Source organism: Heloderma suspectum, chromosome 4 (assembly GCF_057233095.1).
Source record: "Heloderma suspectum isolate Gila_16-S chromosome 4, 16-S_ref, whole genome shotgun sequence".
NCBI lineage: Eukaryota > Metazoa > Chordata > Lepidosauria > Squamata > Helodermatidae > Heloderma > Heloderma suspectum.
Window position 1 is genome coordinate 279,663,347 of NC_139461.1, and position 14,763 is coordinate 279,678,109.

The 14,763-nt window shown below is 43.2% G+C and overlaps 1 protein-coding gene across 2 annotated transcripts in view; it reads left to right on the forward strand.

Annotated features, from left to right (window-relative positions):
- PLCG1 (phospholipase C gamma 1) overlaps positions 1–14,763 on the forward strand; it is a 122,809-nt gene that overhangs the window by 63,162 nt on the left and 44,884 nt on the right. For both annotated transcript variants that reach the window (XM_084853959.1, XM_084853960.1), the window contains exons 5-6: positions 13,416–13,500; positions 14,075–14,158. In XM_084853959.1, coding sequence (XP_084710085.1) covers positions 13,416–13,500; positions 14,075–14,158 — 169 coding nt within the window. The remainder of the gene's footprint in view (positions 1–13,415; positions 13,501–14,074; positions 14,159–14,763) is intronic.

Here is a 14,763-nt window from a genome sequence, read left to right on the forward strand (position 1 = left end):
TTCTGTTTTATCTGTTGAAACAGTTAATTTGGTTCACTAGAAATGTTGAACCACCAGGGTTGGAGTAATGTTTTGTTGCCTTGGAAGAGTGGAGGCGTTTCCTTGTTTTCTTCAGTCCTAAGAGTGGTAAAACAAGAAGCACTTTTGAATGGAAATAATATACTGGAAATCATTTTTAAGCTCATCTTTAATGAGCTTCCACCATGCGTTGAAAACTTGGTTGTTCAGGCAGGCATTTGGGGTGGGCTAGGGAAATTTTAGAAATGATGTTTTAATGTGTAATTTTATTGTTTTTAAACTGTATTATTATTGTACATCGCCCAGAGTGGCTGGGTGATCGGCCAGATGGGTGATTAAGAAATTTAATAAATAAATAAATAAGCACGCAAGCAAGCAAGCAAGCAACTAAGGCTGCAATATTTAGTTCGTTCATCAATGGAAAATCTTGTAATTGGCTAAAAATGTGCCCCTAGGTTAATTGGGCAGCAGATTTCCTTAAGAGGCATTCTCCCTTCTCTCAACACACGGAAAGAATGCCTCATGAAAAGTGATTTCTGCGATGACATGTGTGCATATTCTAAAAACAAACATTGCTCCTGCTTAAGAAATATTTTACCCATATGCAAATGTATATTAGTTTAATTGATAGATTAAAGGTACAATCCTATGCATGTTTAGACAGAAATAAATCCTACAACTCTCAGCATACCTCCCCCCCCTTTCATGCACCAATTCTTTAATTCTGTGTAGTATGAGCACAGACAGAACAGCAATAATGCAAGGATTGTGTAGGAATATAAAACCATGTACCCTAAAATTCAGGTTCAAGCACTCATCCCTCCTCCCAATGCCCAGAAGGATGAGTGGGGTTGGAGTGGGCGGTGCTATCCATAGAAGCAGCATCAAGGAAGAAAACAAAGAGAGAAAGACGAGGAGCTGAAGTCAAGTGTGGCAGGATAATGTAAGTCTAGGAAAGTGGGAGTGGAAGAAGGTGGTTGCAGGCAGGAGGACATCAGATGAATGTGCAGGAGCAGATGTTTTGAGATGGGAGGTTTATATAGATTTCCTATCGAATTGGAAAGCCCTACTGAATGACAGTCACAATCAGAGAAATGCTGGAAGGAACTGTGGAAACGGTGGTGTTTCTACTAATTTCCAAGCACCCTGACATTGCTGAGCAGGAAACATTTTTATTGCTTGATTTGATGGACCTGAAATCCGGTCCCAGCCATGCCAATGCCTGACAAGCTTGCACTCCTTAGGCAATTTGTCATCGCTACTTAGCAAGCTGCTCTTTATGACTGCATACTTTAGCATCTGTTGAATACCCGCGCCTTTGGCATATAGGCTTATATTTCACCCACGGAGAAGGAATTGTGTTGTGTATTTGCTGATATATTTTGAAATGCGTGAGAGACTCGCTTTTTAAAATGTCTACCCTTGGTATCAGTGCCAGTGTGTGCTTTGCCACCTGTTTTTCCATCTTGGTGTCCTCTTGTGTTATCTCTAGGTTTTTCTCCCTCCTGACGCAGATCTCCTTTAATGATGTTAAGAGAGTACATTAACCTTTCAGTATTGATTTTTTTAAGCGCTTTTCCCCTAGAGTAATGAAATATTTTAACTGTTACCACTGAACACAGAAGTGGAAGAACGAGGAAGGGCTCTACCAGTAGGAACATAGGAAGCTGCCTTAGACTGAATCCATCTAGCCCAGTAATGTCGACACTGACTGGCAACAGCTCTCCAGGCTTTCAGGGGGGAATTTTTCCAGTCCTACCTGGAGATGCCAGGGATTGAACTTGGGACCTTCTGGGTTATTAAGAGGGCCTGTAGCAGGGTCTTTCTTAGGCTGATACAAGAGAGGGGGTTGTATGTAAGGGAATAGTGCCTAGTGAACTCACAGTACCTGAATACAACACATCCCCTCTGCAAACAGGAGTAGCATCTTGGTGGCAATGGCTTTGTTCACGCCTATGTCAAGAGTTCAGCTTTTCAGTTCTTCTATTCTTTGTACATGAAACAGAGCCATTTCCCACCATCATTGATCATCTACAATGAGAAACCACAGTGGCAACTGTTGGCTGTGTTTAAGGTGTACTCATAGATTGCACAAGGGAACAGTTAAGCCCAGCAGGCCTGGTAAGCATCCTGTTTGCACCCAGCACATACCCTAGAATCTATACATTTTCTTATTGGCATCCGGGATCACTTCTAAGCAAAGTGAGGTCCTTCAGCTGCTGCCATCTTCATTTCTGATGCCTTCCTCTGTAGCATGCCCAGCCACCAAGAAAAAGAAAACGGTGCTGAAAAATTTGAGTTCAAAGGAATTGTTTAGTGCAGTGCGGCTCACACCTCGCCTCTGCCTTGTACAGAGAAGTTTGGGCAGGTGACTTGTCCTTTCTGACTAGCCATACCACCCATGGCAGCCATTTTGTTGTGGTGCCCATGACCATTTCTCTTTGTTTTTGAGATTGTTTGTTTGAACTTGTTTTAGATATATGTTTCTTTTGTGTATATAGTCTGTTCATGTGTTTTTTATGTAAATAGTTTTTAATCTCTGTATATTGTATTTTTAATATTTCTAATCTTTGTAAACTGCCCAGAGAGCTCTGGCTATTGGGCGGTATAGAAATGTAAATAATAATAATAACAACAACAGCTAGCCAAATGTGCCCACAGGCTCCAAAATATTGCCTATCCCTGCTCTAGGCTGTTGTCCAGAATATTTTGCAGTGCACATGGCTAGTTATCAGACAAATCAGTATGGGGACTGTTCCTTGAGGGAAGAAGTTTGCAAGTAAGTGTCCTGAAGGAGCGATTCTACGGAGGACAGCATTTCCCACCCTGCAATGATATGCTGGGGGACCCTGCACCAGAGTTATTCTTCACAATGGTCAAAGAAGCAGGAGCCCTATTGTGTGTTGAACCTGGCAATTTCTGTGCTTGGTGCCAGAACTGGAACCCTTTGCCTCTCTTTCGCAAGCAAACAAATAAAAGCAGCATTTCCCTTGAACCAAATGTGCCAAATGCTGCCTGGCACCTCTGCTTCTCACTTGCGTCCTTTCTCCCTTGTGCAATCAGCCTTCCTAGTTCCTGCCCTGGCAAGAGGCCTTGGCTAGATCCGTTATTTGACAAGGAGATGGGACAGAGGCAGCCTACAACATCCATGCAGCATGGATGTAAAGAATGAGCAACATCTGTTGAGAGAGGGAGGGGTCCATTTTTGCATGATTTGCATATTGATGAGCTTGTGCCATGACTGCAAGAGATTATTGCCACCTGCTTTCTGAATACTCTGCTCAGAGGACTGGAGGGATGGTAATGCTTGCAAAGCAGAGAAATGCTAAGTGCTCTCAGTGGATATAATAAGCCAGCCTGGTGTTCTAAATGAGCCTTTGTCATTCACTTTTGCTTGTATGTGTCTTTAAAAAAATGCCACTGAGTTTTTCTGTTCCCACTGTTCCCAGTCTGAGAGGGGAAGAAACAAAGATGCAACTGGCAGGCGTGCTTATAAAAACAGAGCCCTTGTTGTCAGATGAATAAATGGGCTGCTTTTTGTATGAGAGGCATGAATGGTTAAATTACTAGAGTAAGGTCTCTTGAATGGCAGTTATCTTCTTTATGCGTATATAGCTGGACCTTTGTGGAAAGTCCCAGCTACGAAAACTGCACTAGCAAATCCAGTGTAGGTTAAAAAGAGGATTTACAGATTTGGAAGATGAGAGTCATTGTGGTCTAGTGACTAGAGTGCAGGGCTATGACAACCGGAAAATGACCATAAATCATTGGGCAGAACACACACATTGCATGGAGAAGATCCCCAGTCCAATCCCAGGCATCCCTAATTTAAAAGAACCAGGGAGCGGATCATATGAAAGACCTCTGCTTGAGATCCTGGAGAATAAGTAATACAGGTCTGCATTGGGACTGGGCAACTTGTGGCCCTCCAGGTGTTTTGGCCTACAACTCATGTGATCCCTCACCATTGACTATGCTGGCTAATGGGAGTTGTAGGCCAAAACATTTAGAGGGCCACAAGTTGCCCACCGCTGGTCTTGATAGACTACTGTCTGACCTGATTTAAGGCAGCTTTCTATGACTGGGAAAACCCTGCTTAACCATGATGCTGCCTAGGTAAATCACTCACTCTCTGCCCAAGCTACCTCACAGGTTTTGTCATGATGATAAACAGGAGGAAGCCATGTGTGTCATCCTGAGCTGCTTGTTGGAAGGGGTGGGTGGGATAAAAATGCAATAAATATAAAAAGTTGAATTCAGAGTTTTTATATACCCACTCAACCACCCAGCCACCAGAAAAAGTATCTGGCAATTGCTAAGGGGTGAGATCTTTTTTCTTGAGAGCAGCCTCACCCTATTGTTTCTGCCTTGGTTCAGAAGGGAAACTACTCTCTCACTCGCCCCATTTCTAATCCAGAACAGCTCTAGCAGGGGTGTGCTTACTCCCCAATACAGATTTGGAGTGCTAGAGACCATTTCAAGTAGGGCTGCAAATGCTAAGAAATGCAAAGATTGATTCCATGCTTTTAAGCATTCTTTTTGACAATTGAACGTGTGTGTGTTTGGCGTGAGTATGCTTCAAAGGACAATCATCTAAACAAAAGCATTAGAGAATCCTTTGTGTGCTTTAACAGGCAGCTGTAATCCTGAATAGTAAAAATAAAATTTGCCACCCGGTTAGGCAGTTTGAGATTAAAGTTGGTGGGGGCCTTAGGACAATAATCAACAGATTGTCTCTCAGGATACATTAAAGCAGTCTTCCCCAATCTAGTGCCATCCAGATGTGTTTGGCTGCAACACTCAGTATGCCCCAGCCAGCCATGGGGCATGCTGGGAGTTGTAGTCCAACACATCTGGAGGACACCAGCTTGGAGAAGGCTGCAAGTGTACATTTTTTTAAGTGTTGTGCTTTTTACTGCTGTGTTGTTCTTGTTTTGCTTCCAGCCAAGGAGGGGAGAGGGAGGGGACAGTCTCGGGGTCTAGCTAGCCACTCATGCATGCATAGCAGTGGATTGCTGATGCTTCTTGCTTGCCATGTGCATTTCCCATCTTAGAGCAGACGCTGGAGGTGATGCATTTCTAATAGGTGTGTGACAAATTCCTTTCACAAATAAAGAGCTATCATAGTTTCTAAGCTGTTCTTCAGGCTGAGGACACTGGGTGAGGACAGCTGGCATCCTGGTGGTGGTGGTCCCGTATCCTGCTCTTCAACAGCACTGATACTGTTTGTCCCTCCCACGTGCACCAGATCCGCACAGCCAGCCCATGTTCAGTGACCAAAGTGGCACAGTGTGAATGTGGGTTAAGTGGATCCATATAACATTCAGTAGATGCTGAAATGGCTGGGTGGGCCTCCCTATGTTTCCCATCTCTCAGTCTGCAACCCACTTCTGGCATCTTTGCGAGAGTTCATTTGTAGGTGTGCTGGAGTCAGCCATATGGCTGCTTTGCCATAAGGCCAACACTGTGTGGATCCATTCAAATGGCATTCAGTGCTGGTCAATTTGGTGGTGTCCATGGAATGTTGGCCCCTTCATGGATCACTGCCCCTTCATGGATCACTGCCTTGTTGTGGCGAAGGGGCTTGCGTAACTCAGTGAAGCCATAAGCTATGCCGTGCAGGGCCACCCAAGACGGACAGGTCATGGCAGAGAGTTCTGACAAAATGTGGTCCACTGGAGAAGAAAATGGCAACCCACTCCAGTATTCTTGCCAAGAAAACCCCATGGAACGTATCACAAGGCTAAAAGAGATGACGCCGGAAGATGAGCCCCTCAGGTCGGAAGGTGTCCAATATGCTACTGGGGAAGAGCAGAGGGTATTTCCAAGGAGTGCCAGAAAGAGTGAAGCGGCTGGGCCAAAGCCGAAAGGACACTCAGCTGTGGATGTGTCTGGTGGTGAAAAGAAAATCCGATGCTGTAAAGAACAATATTGTTTAGGAACCTGGAATGTCAGATCAATGAATCAAGGTAAGCTGGAGGCGGCCAAACATGAGATGGCAAGATTGAACATCGACATCTTGGGAATCAGCGAACTAAAATGGACAGGCATGGGCGAATTTAATTCAGATGACCATCATATCTACTATTGTGGCCAAGAATCCCTTAGAAGAAATGGAGTAGCACTCATAGTCAACAAAAGGGTGGGAAAAGCAGTACTGGGGTACAATCTTAAAATGATGGAATGATCTCAGTACGAATCCAAGGCAAACCATTCAACATCACAGTAATTCAAGTCTATGCCCCAACCACTGATGCCGAAGAAGCTGAGGTTGATCGGTTCTATGAAGACCTCCAACACCTTCTAGAACCAACACCAAAAAAAGATGGCCTCTTCATCATAGGGGACTGGAATGCTAAAGTAGGAAGTCAAGAAATCACCGGGATAACAGGCAGGCATGGCCTTGGTGTACAAAATGAAGCAGGACAAAGGCTAATAGAGTTTTGCCAAGAGAACACGCTGATCATAGCAAACACTCTTTTCCAGCAGCACAAGAGATGACTCTACACATGGACGTCACCAGATGGTCAATATCGAAATCAGATTGATTATGTCCTTTGCAGCCAAAGATGGAGAAGCTCCATACAGTCAGTAAAAACAAGACCTGGAGCTGACTGTGGCTCAGATCATGAGCTGCTTCTTGCAAAATTTTGGCTTAAATTGAAGAACGTCGGGAAAACCACTAAACCATTCAGGCATGACCTAAATCATATCCCTTATGAATATACAGTGGAGGTGAGGAATAGATTTCAGGGATTAGACCTGATAGACAGAGTGCCTGAGGAACTATGGACGGAGGTCCGTAACATTGTTCAGGAGGCAGCAACGAAATCCATCGCAAAGAAAAAGAAATGCAAGAAAGCCAAGTGGCTGTCTGATGAGGCTTGACAAGTAGCTGAGGAAAGAAGGGAAGCAAAAAGCAAGGGAGAAAGGGGAAGATATATCCAACTGAATGCAGAGTTCCAGAGAATAGCAAGGAGAGACAAGAAGGCCTTCTTAAATGAACAATGCAAAGAAATCGAGGAAAACAACAAAATGGGAAAGACTAGAGATCTCTTCAAGAAAATTGGAGATCTCAAGGGAACGCTTTGTGCAAAGACGGGCATGAAAAAGGACAAAGAAGGCAGGGACCTAACAGAAGCAGATGAGATTAAGAAGAGGTGGAAAGAATACACCGAAGAACTATACAGGAAAGATCTTATTGTCCTTGATAGCCATGATAGTGCGGTCACTGAACTTGAGCCGGACATCCTCGAGAGTGAAGTCAAGTGGGCCTTAGGAAGCATTAGTAACAACAAAGCTAGCGGAGATGACAGTATTCCAGCTGAGCTATTTAAAATCCTAAAAGATGATGCTGTTAAAGTGCTGCATTCAATATGCCAACAAATTTGGAACACTCAGCAATGGCCACAAGACCGGAAAAGGTCAGTTTACATTCCAATTCCAAAGAAGGGCAACGCCAAAGAGTGTTCAAACTACCGCACAATTGCGCTCATTTCACATGCCAGCAAGGTGATGCTCAGAATCCTACAAGCTAGGTTTCAGCAGTATGCGAACTGAGAACTACCGGAAGTACAAGCTGGGTTTCGAAGAGGCAGAGGAACTAGAGATCAAATCGCCAACATTCGCTGGATCATGGAGAAAGCAAGAGAATTCCAGAAAAACGTCTATTTCTGCTTCATTGACTACGCTAAAGCCTTTGATTGTGTGGATCACAACAAACTGTGGCAAATTCTTAAAGTGATGGGAGTACCAGACCACCTTACCTGTCTCCTGAGAAACCTGTACGAGGGTCAAGAAGCAACAGTAAGAACCGGACATGGAACAACCGAGTGGTTCAAAATTGGGAAAGGAGTACGACAAGGCTGCATATTGTCACCCTGCTTATTTAACTTATATGCAGAGTACGTCATGAGAAATGCCGGGTTGGATGAATCACAGGTCGGAATTAAGATTGCCGGGAGAATTATCAACAACCTCCGATATGCAGACGATACCACCCTAATGGCAGAAAGTGAAGACGATCTCAAGAGCCTCTTGTTGAGGGTGAAAGAGGAGAGTGCAAAAGCTGGTTTGAAACTCAACATTAAAAAAACTAAGAACATGGCATCTGGCCCTATCACTTCCTGGCATATAGAAGGGGAAGAAATGGAAGCAGTGACAGATTTTACTTTCTTGGGCTCCAAGATCACCATAGACGGTGACTGTAGCCATGAAATTAAAAGACGCTTGCTCCTTGGGAGGAAAGCTATGGCCAACCTAGACAGCATAGTAAGAAGCAGAGACATCACCTTGCCGACAAAGGTCTGCCTAATCAAAGCTATGGTTTTCCCAGTCGTAATGTATGGCTGTGAGAGCTGGACTATAAAGAAGGCTGAGCGCCGAAGAATTGATGCTTTCGAACTGTGGTGCTGGAGAAGACTCCTACGAGTCCCCTGGACTGCAAGGAGGTCAAATCAGTCCATCCTAAAGGAAATCAACCCTGAGTGCTCATTGGAAGGACAGATAATGAAGCTGAAGCTCCAATATTTTGGCCACCTAATGCGAAGAGAAAACTCCCTGGAAAAGACCCTGATGCTGGGAAAGACTGAAGGCCAAAGGAGAAGGGGACGGCAGAGGATGAGATGGCTAGATAGCATCACCGATGCAATGAATATGAACCTGAGCACACTCCGGGAGAGTGCGCAGGACAGGAAAGCCTGGCGTGCTATGGTCCATGGGGTCACGAAGAGTCGGACACGATTGAACGACTGAACAACAACAACATGGAATGTTGGAAATGCAGAAAAATTGTTAAATTAAATTTCTCTAATGGGACTCCCTCTAGTGTAGAAATAAAAGCACTGCAGGCTTTCCGCAGTGGGTTTTTTTGGCACTAGCTGGCCTAACTAGCGTACTTCAGGGAACACCTTCTCCCACATGAGCCCTTTCTACTTTTTAATCTAACTGGGGGAGGTTCTGCATTGGGAGTTTTGGCCTTGGGAGGTTCAAATTTCAGGGTCTGGGACAGAGCCTCGTCATTGGTGGCACAGTCTGGAACTGTATCTCTAGTGAGTCCCTCTGGTTGATAGCCTTATATACATACTTCCGCCCAGAGACAATTTTTCTATTGTAAGAAGTAATAATAATAATAATAAGAATAATAATAATAATAATAATAATAAATCTGTTTAAAGCAGTATTTATCCATCATTTTTAAAATTTGGGTTTCAGCTGTGAGTTGGTATTCTAGCTACTGTTTTTATTTTTTATTTGCGTTATGATTTTAGTAATAATGATGTTTGCTTACAGTTGTGATGGTTTTGACTGTTTGTTGCTGTATACCACCTTGGGAGTTGGCAATAATGGAAAAGCAGTATAGAGAGCATAAAAAGGGATAAGAATCATGGTACTCCTATGGGGTTGGTTTAGAAGAAAAGGCAGTTGAGCAGAGAGGGGGAGGGCACTATAGAGGTTTATAAAATTGATCCAGCAGGGCTCTTATGTTTTAATGTACTACATGTGTTACAGACGTAGTGGCCAAACGGGTGGGGGGGAGGGTTGGCCACATATGTGTAATTAGCAAGTTTAGCTTGCTATTACCCATATGTGTGATGCACAGAGACTATGAGACATGTGCATACCAGCAAACTGAGTGCTGGCTTTGCTATTAGTCTAGGCTCCTCACCATGTTTCAGGTGGGCTGTTCATGTTTTTACTTATGCATAAAGAAGAAGTGCTGAGCTGCCATGGGGATTCGGGAAGCGGGAAGACGTCTTGATGGTGACAGGGGCACAAGCCAATCAGTTCCATGCACAGCTGGCTTCTGCAGCAAACTTGTAGAACTATTCCCCCACCCCCTCCATCCCAAGAGGTCAATTCTGAAGTGGAAAGGGATATTTGGACTGAGTGCAGTAAGGTTACTTCCAGAACAGCTCCACTGTTCTAAAAAGGTTACATTTGTCTTCACTCCTTTGTTTTACTAATTGTCTAGGATGTTTGCTTGTATTCTATGAATTTCATTTTATTCATAGTTGGTTTTTGTTTTGTTTTTAAATTGTGTTATAATGACTATGAAAATTAAAGCACACTCCCTCTGAGATTACCCTCTCAGATGGAAAGCCCACGTGAGCCGCACGACATTTGGTGTTTCTACTTGATATCCTGAATCATGAAGGTTGCACAAAGCCATTGAATTTGCAGTTGATACTGGAATCCCTGCACACTGGAGTGAGTGTGTGTGTGTGTGTGTGTGTGAGAGAGAGAGAGAGAGAGAAAAGAAAGAGAAAATTCATGGTTATAGTGTAGAAAACTGATTAGAGACCATTGGCCCTTTTCTGTTCCCCATTTTGGAATGCAGACACTCTTTTCTCATCCACTGAGATCTGGAAGTAATAAAAGGGTAGTTACAGGGTTCCATTTCCTGACCTAATGACTGGAGCTAATTTTCAGACTGCAAGGTTGTCTGTCTACAGTATGCATCTCCCAGGAGTTCAGCTGGAGAGGATTTTGTAACTGGATTAAGTCCAGTGCTTTCCTGTTCTGATCTCAAGGGAGTTCCACAGTCTCTCTTCCTGGGGCGAAGAGATGATAGTTTCTAGATTGCCAGCAGCACATGATTTCTTTGCCAACAAATCATCATCTGAAAGTGATTTGCTTGGGTTTCAATCAGTCATCGTTTGAGTGACAAATTGTAGTGAATCATTAGGCTTGGGTTTCTCCTCTCAACAGCAGAATTAGAATGCTGAAAAGGCCCAACTGATTTGATTTCTGTGTGCCAGTTCAGAGGCTCAAGGTGGTTCAGAAAAGGTAAAATATGATGAGAGAGAAAACCACCACTAGCAGAACTCCTACGCAGTGAACCTGCATGAGCAGGGCAGATCAACCTGTTGTGTCCTTTCTACCTTCTTTGGCTAGAACACACCCAATATTCTCCTGTGACTGCATGTTGTAAGGGAAGGTTAATCATGGTGGATAGCCTGTCTTTCAGGGAAGCTTGTCTTCTGTTAATGGGCTTCTCTCTGGGAGACTCCGATAAGCTTCCATTGAACCCCAGAGCTTCCTGCAACACAGTTGAGAAATTGTGCAACACAGTTAAGAAATCATGGGCTTAAACAGACACATATAAATGTTGAACAGTTGCTCTAGCCAATGCTCACAAGGACTTTTTTCTTAGAGCAAAAAATAAATTTTACAAGCGTGGCTTCTCCCATTCCTTTGGGAGGGGCGGGGGGGGAGAACTCAAATAGTTTGGGACACAACTTAGATAATACAGCATCGTTTTGTTTTGTTCTTTTGCCCAATGAAGAGAAACCATTTCCCAGACAGTATCTGAAAACTGTCCAATAGGTTCTGGGAAAGCAAACAGACCTGTTTTCCTCAAGCTGTTTTGGGAGGAAAAAATCTTCTGAAATCATTTTAGTCCATTACTTAGTTCTTTGGAAAAGACCCCCTGGAATTACAAAAGTGTTCCCTTCCAAGTAGTTTCTTGTAGAACTGCCAGCTTTAGTAGGCTTTCTGAGGCTTGTAATGTTGGAAGTACTTGAAGGTAGCAACCTTTTCTGCTTGTCCAAAGGCCGCTGGTGGCTTCGATCTATATCCTTCCATTCACCGAGTTGCCTTCTTTTGGATTTTATAGGTACCGTTGCCTGTTATTCAGGGTTTAAAGGGAGAACTCAGCAGATGTTAGGAAACCCAACTATAGGTGGCAGTTTGAACATCTGGGGACTGGAAAAGGAGGCTTGTAAAACACCTTTCCTCCTATAGTGCCTCTTGTACCTGCCCCCAGAGTCAGAAGCTGCAATTTATTTATGTATTTAATTAATTAATTTCTTAATCGCCCATCTGGCCAGTCACCCGGCCACTCTGGGCGATGTACAACAATACAACAGTTTAAAACAATCAAATTTCACATTGAAACATCATATTTCTAAAAATACCCTAACCCACCCCAAATGCCTGACTGAACTACCACGTTTTTAATGCGTGGCAGAAGCTCATTAAAGAGGGGGCATGGTGGAGTTCCCTAGGGAGGGTTCCACAGAGTGGGGGCCACCACAGAGAAGGCCCTCTCCCTCGTCCTCACCAGCCTAGCTGTCCTGGCTGATGGGACTGAGAGAAAGCCATCTGAGGCTGATCATGTGGAGCGGCCTGTCTGGTGTTGCTGGAGGCGCTCCTTGCAAGAGGCAGCAGCCACACAGTCTGAGTGAGGACGCCCCGTCCCATGAGAGACTACCATCTGACTGCTGCAGCAGCCATTTCTGGGCTGAGGTCATTTCAAAGCCAGCTGTGGCCCAGAAATTCACCAGCAGAGTAGCAGTTGAAACATCTGAGGACTGGGGGAAACATGTATACACTTTTGCCCCTTTTTAGTATCTCTTGTCTGTTTTATTTTATTTTATTTTGAATATATTGCAAGCAGCCTCAAGAACATTTGTGAGTAGGCTGCAGGGTTGATAAAAATCAATGTTAATAATAATTAAGAATTGATTTTTATTTAAATCAGATTTTTTGTATTTAAATCAGATTTTGAAATTTTCTTAGAACAATTAGTATAAAAGAGGCTAGGTCAAAGACATCATCATGAATACTATGTATACAATTTCTAATTATACTCTATGAAGATAATTCATAGAGAGAGGCGAGGCCCTCTCTCCCAAGGCCTTGCCTGTCTCTAAGTGCAAAGATAGAGAAGGTCAGTGAACAGATAAATTGGGGAGTTGGAATAGATCTGAACAAGGAGGAGTCTGGATAGAAATGCAAGGGATCTGGGAGGGGAATAGAAAGTAAAACCAAAAATGAACAGAACATATTCATGCAGTCCTGACTCCTGAGGAAACTTCTGCTGCATGTATCCTCCGCAAAAATCCATGTGCATGTTTTGTTAATGTAGTTTGTTGAAGAAGAAAACTAACCAGAAGAATAAAAAGCCTATTTGGTGGTGGTGATTCTGGCACGTCATGACAAAAATATCATGATTAATTGAACAGTTGGAGCTAGTTCATCTCCTGAATGACTTCACAAGTTAATTCTGCTTCAGGACTAAAATGACCTAATCATCATCATCCCATTTTTTGATGAAAATTAATCTGAAAACAATTCAGAATAATTGCTTGTGTGTACCTACCTTCTAACCAAACCTGCATCTTCGAATATGTGTTAAGGTTATATTAAACAATAATGTACTTCTCCTAAAAAAAAAGTATGAGCAAATAGAATCTTTATTGCTAGTGATTGATGCTGTAATTTAAATAATTAAAATTAAAATTGAGTCCTTCAGAGAAGCGATTTAAGTCATGATTTAAATCAATTTGATATAAATCAAATCAACCCTGGTAGGCTGTGTGTAAATACTGCAAATAAATAAGTGAATATCCCTCCAAATGTATTGTCTTTGATAATCACCCTTGATAATCTAGGATTTCAGCAAAGGATCTGAAAAACATGCTGTCTCAAGTCAACTACCGTGTCCCTAACATGAGGTTTCTGCGTGAGAGGCTCACAGTAAGTACTTCATCTTCACTCCCCTTTTACATGTACAGCCCCCTGGCAGTCATTGTCCTGACCTACACCGTAACATAATAACCTATGGTTCTTGGTTAGACCTGGCAGATCATACATGGCCACACTCAAAAGAGGGACCAAAAGGTCTGGTCTCCTCTGCTGTGAAGATGGCGCCCCTTCCTAGTTCTTTGATTGATCTGTTGCCAAAATTCTGTTTTGTTTTATTCTGTTGTCAAAAATGGGTGATCATCATAGCTATGTCCACCTTTATCATCCCTTTAGGGCACAGTCCTATGCTGGCTGGGGGTTGTAGAATGTTTTTCTGTCTAAACATGCATAGGATTGTGTCCTTATGTTCCTTTACAGATGTCCAAGTAAGCTTAGTGAGCCCGTGTTGACTGGGTTCCCAAAAGGATGATAACATTATCCCCCCACTCTAAAAATTGACCTGCCATACATGTCTGGGAACAAGCATGGCTGGCTGGGGAATGCTGGGAGCTGTAGGACTTTTTTCTGTCTAAACTTGCAAAGGATTGCACCCTAAGATATTCTTTTTTCTAATCTTTACTTTTAGGATGTGGAGCAGAGAAATGGGGACATCACATATGGACAATTTGCCCAGTTGTACCAGAGCCTGATGTACAATGCACAAAAAGGAGTAAGATGCTTCTAATCTTAATGCATGATGATTTTTTATAAAATTAGCTCCCCTCCTTCTTTTTCTTGCACCTTTTCCCAGTATGTTCTCTTTTGCTTCATCTAATATGTCAATTTAATAAATCCTAAGTGGTAAATTGTTGACTCGATCAAGTTAGGGAGCATATGTATATGTGAAAGCAAGCTTCTGCACTTGAATCCCTAGAAAAGAAACTGTGCTCACATTTAGGTTCTGCAGGTACAATTCCTTCTACAGTCTAGCACTATGCACAGGCAGCCCTGATCAGAAATTCATGGTCGGTGCTTGCACTATACATACCAACCCTTGCTGCTGCTGTGGTGTGTGACTGGCACAGAACCAGCATGGGCTTTTGGGAGACTTAGAAAGTGGACCATAGTGCTTCTTTAAGCAGTGCAGTGTCAAGGCCTCCTTGGAGGCCTCTCTTAGTCTAATCCAGTAGCCAAGTCCAGACACAGACAAAGGGATTCTTTTCAAAGCTTTATTCTTCTTTTACAACTTAACAACTCTACTGTTAGCAACTAGATATGAGCAGCAGAGTACCTATGCCCTAAGTTGGAACAGTTGGTCCCTGTTTGAAGGAGAAT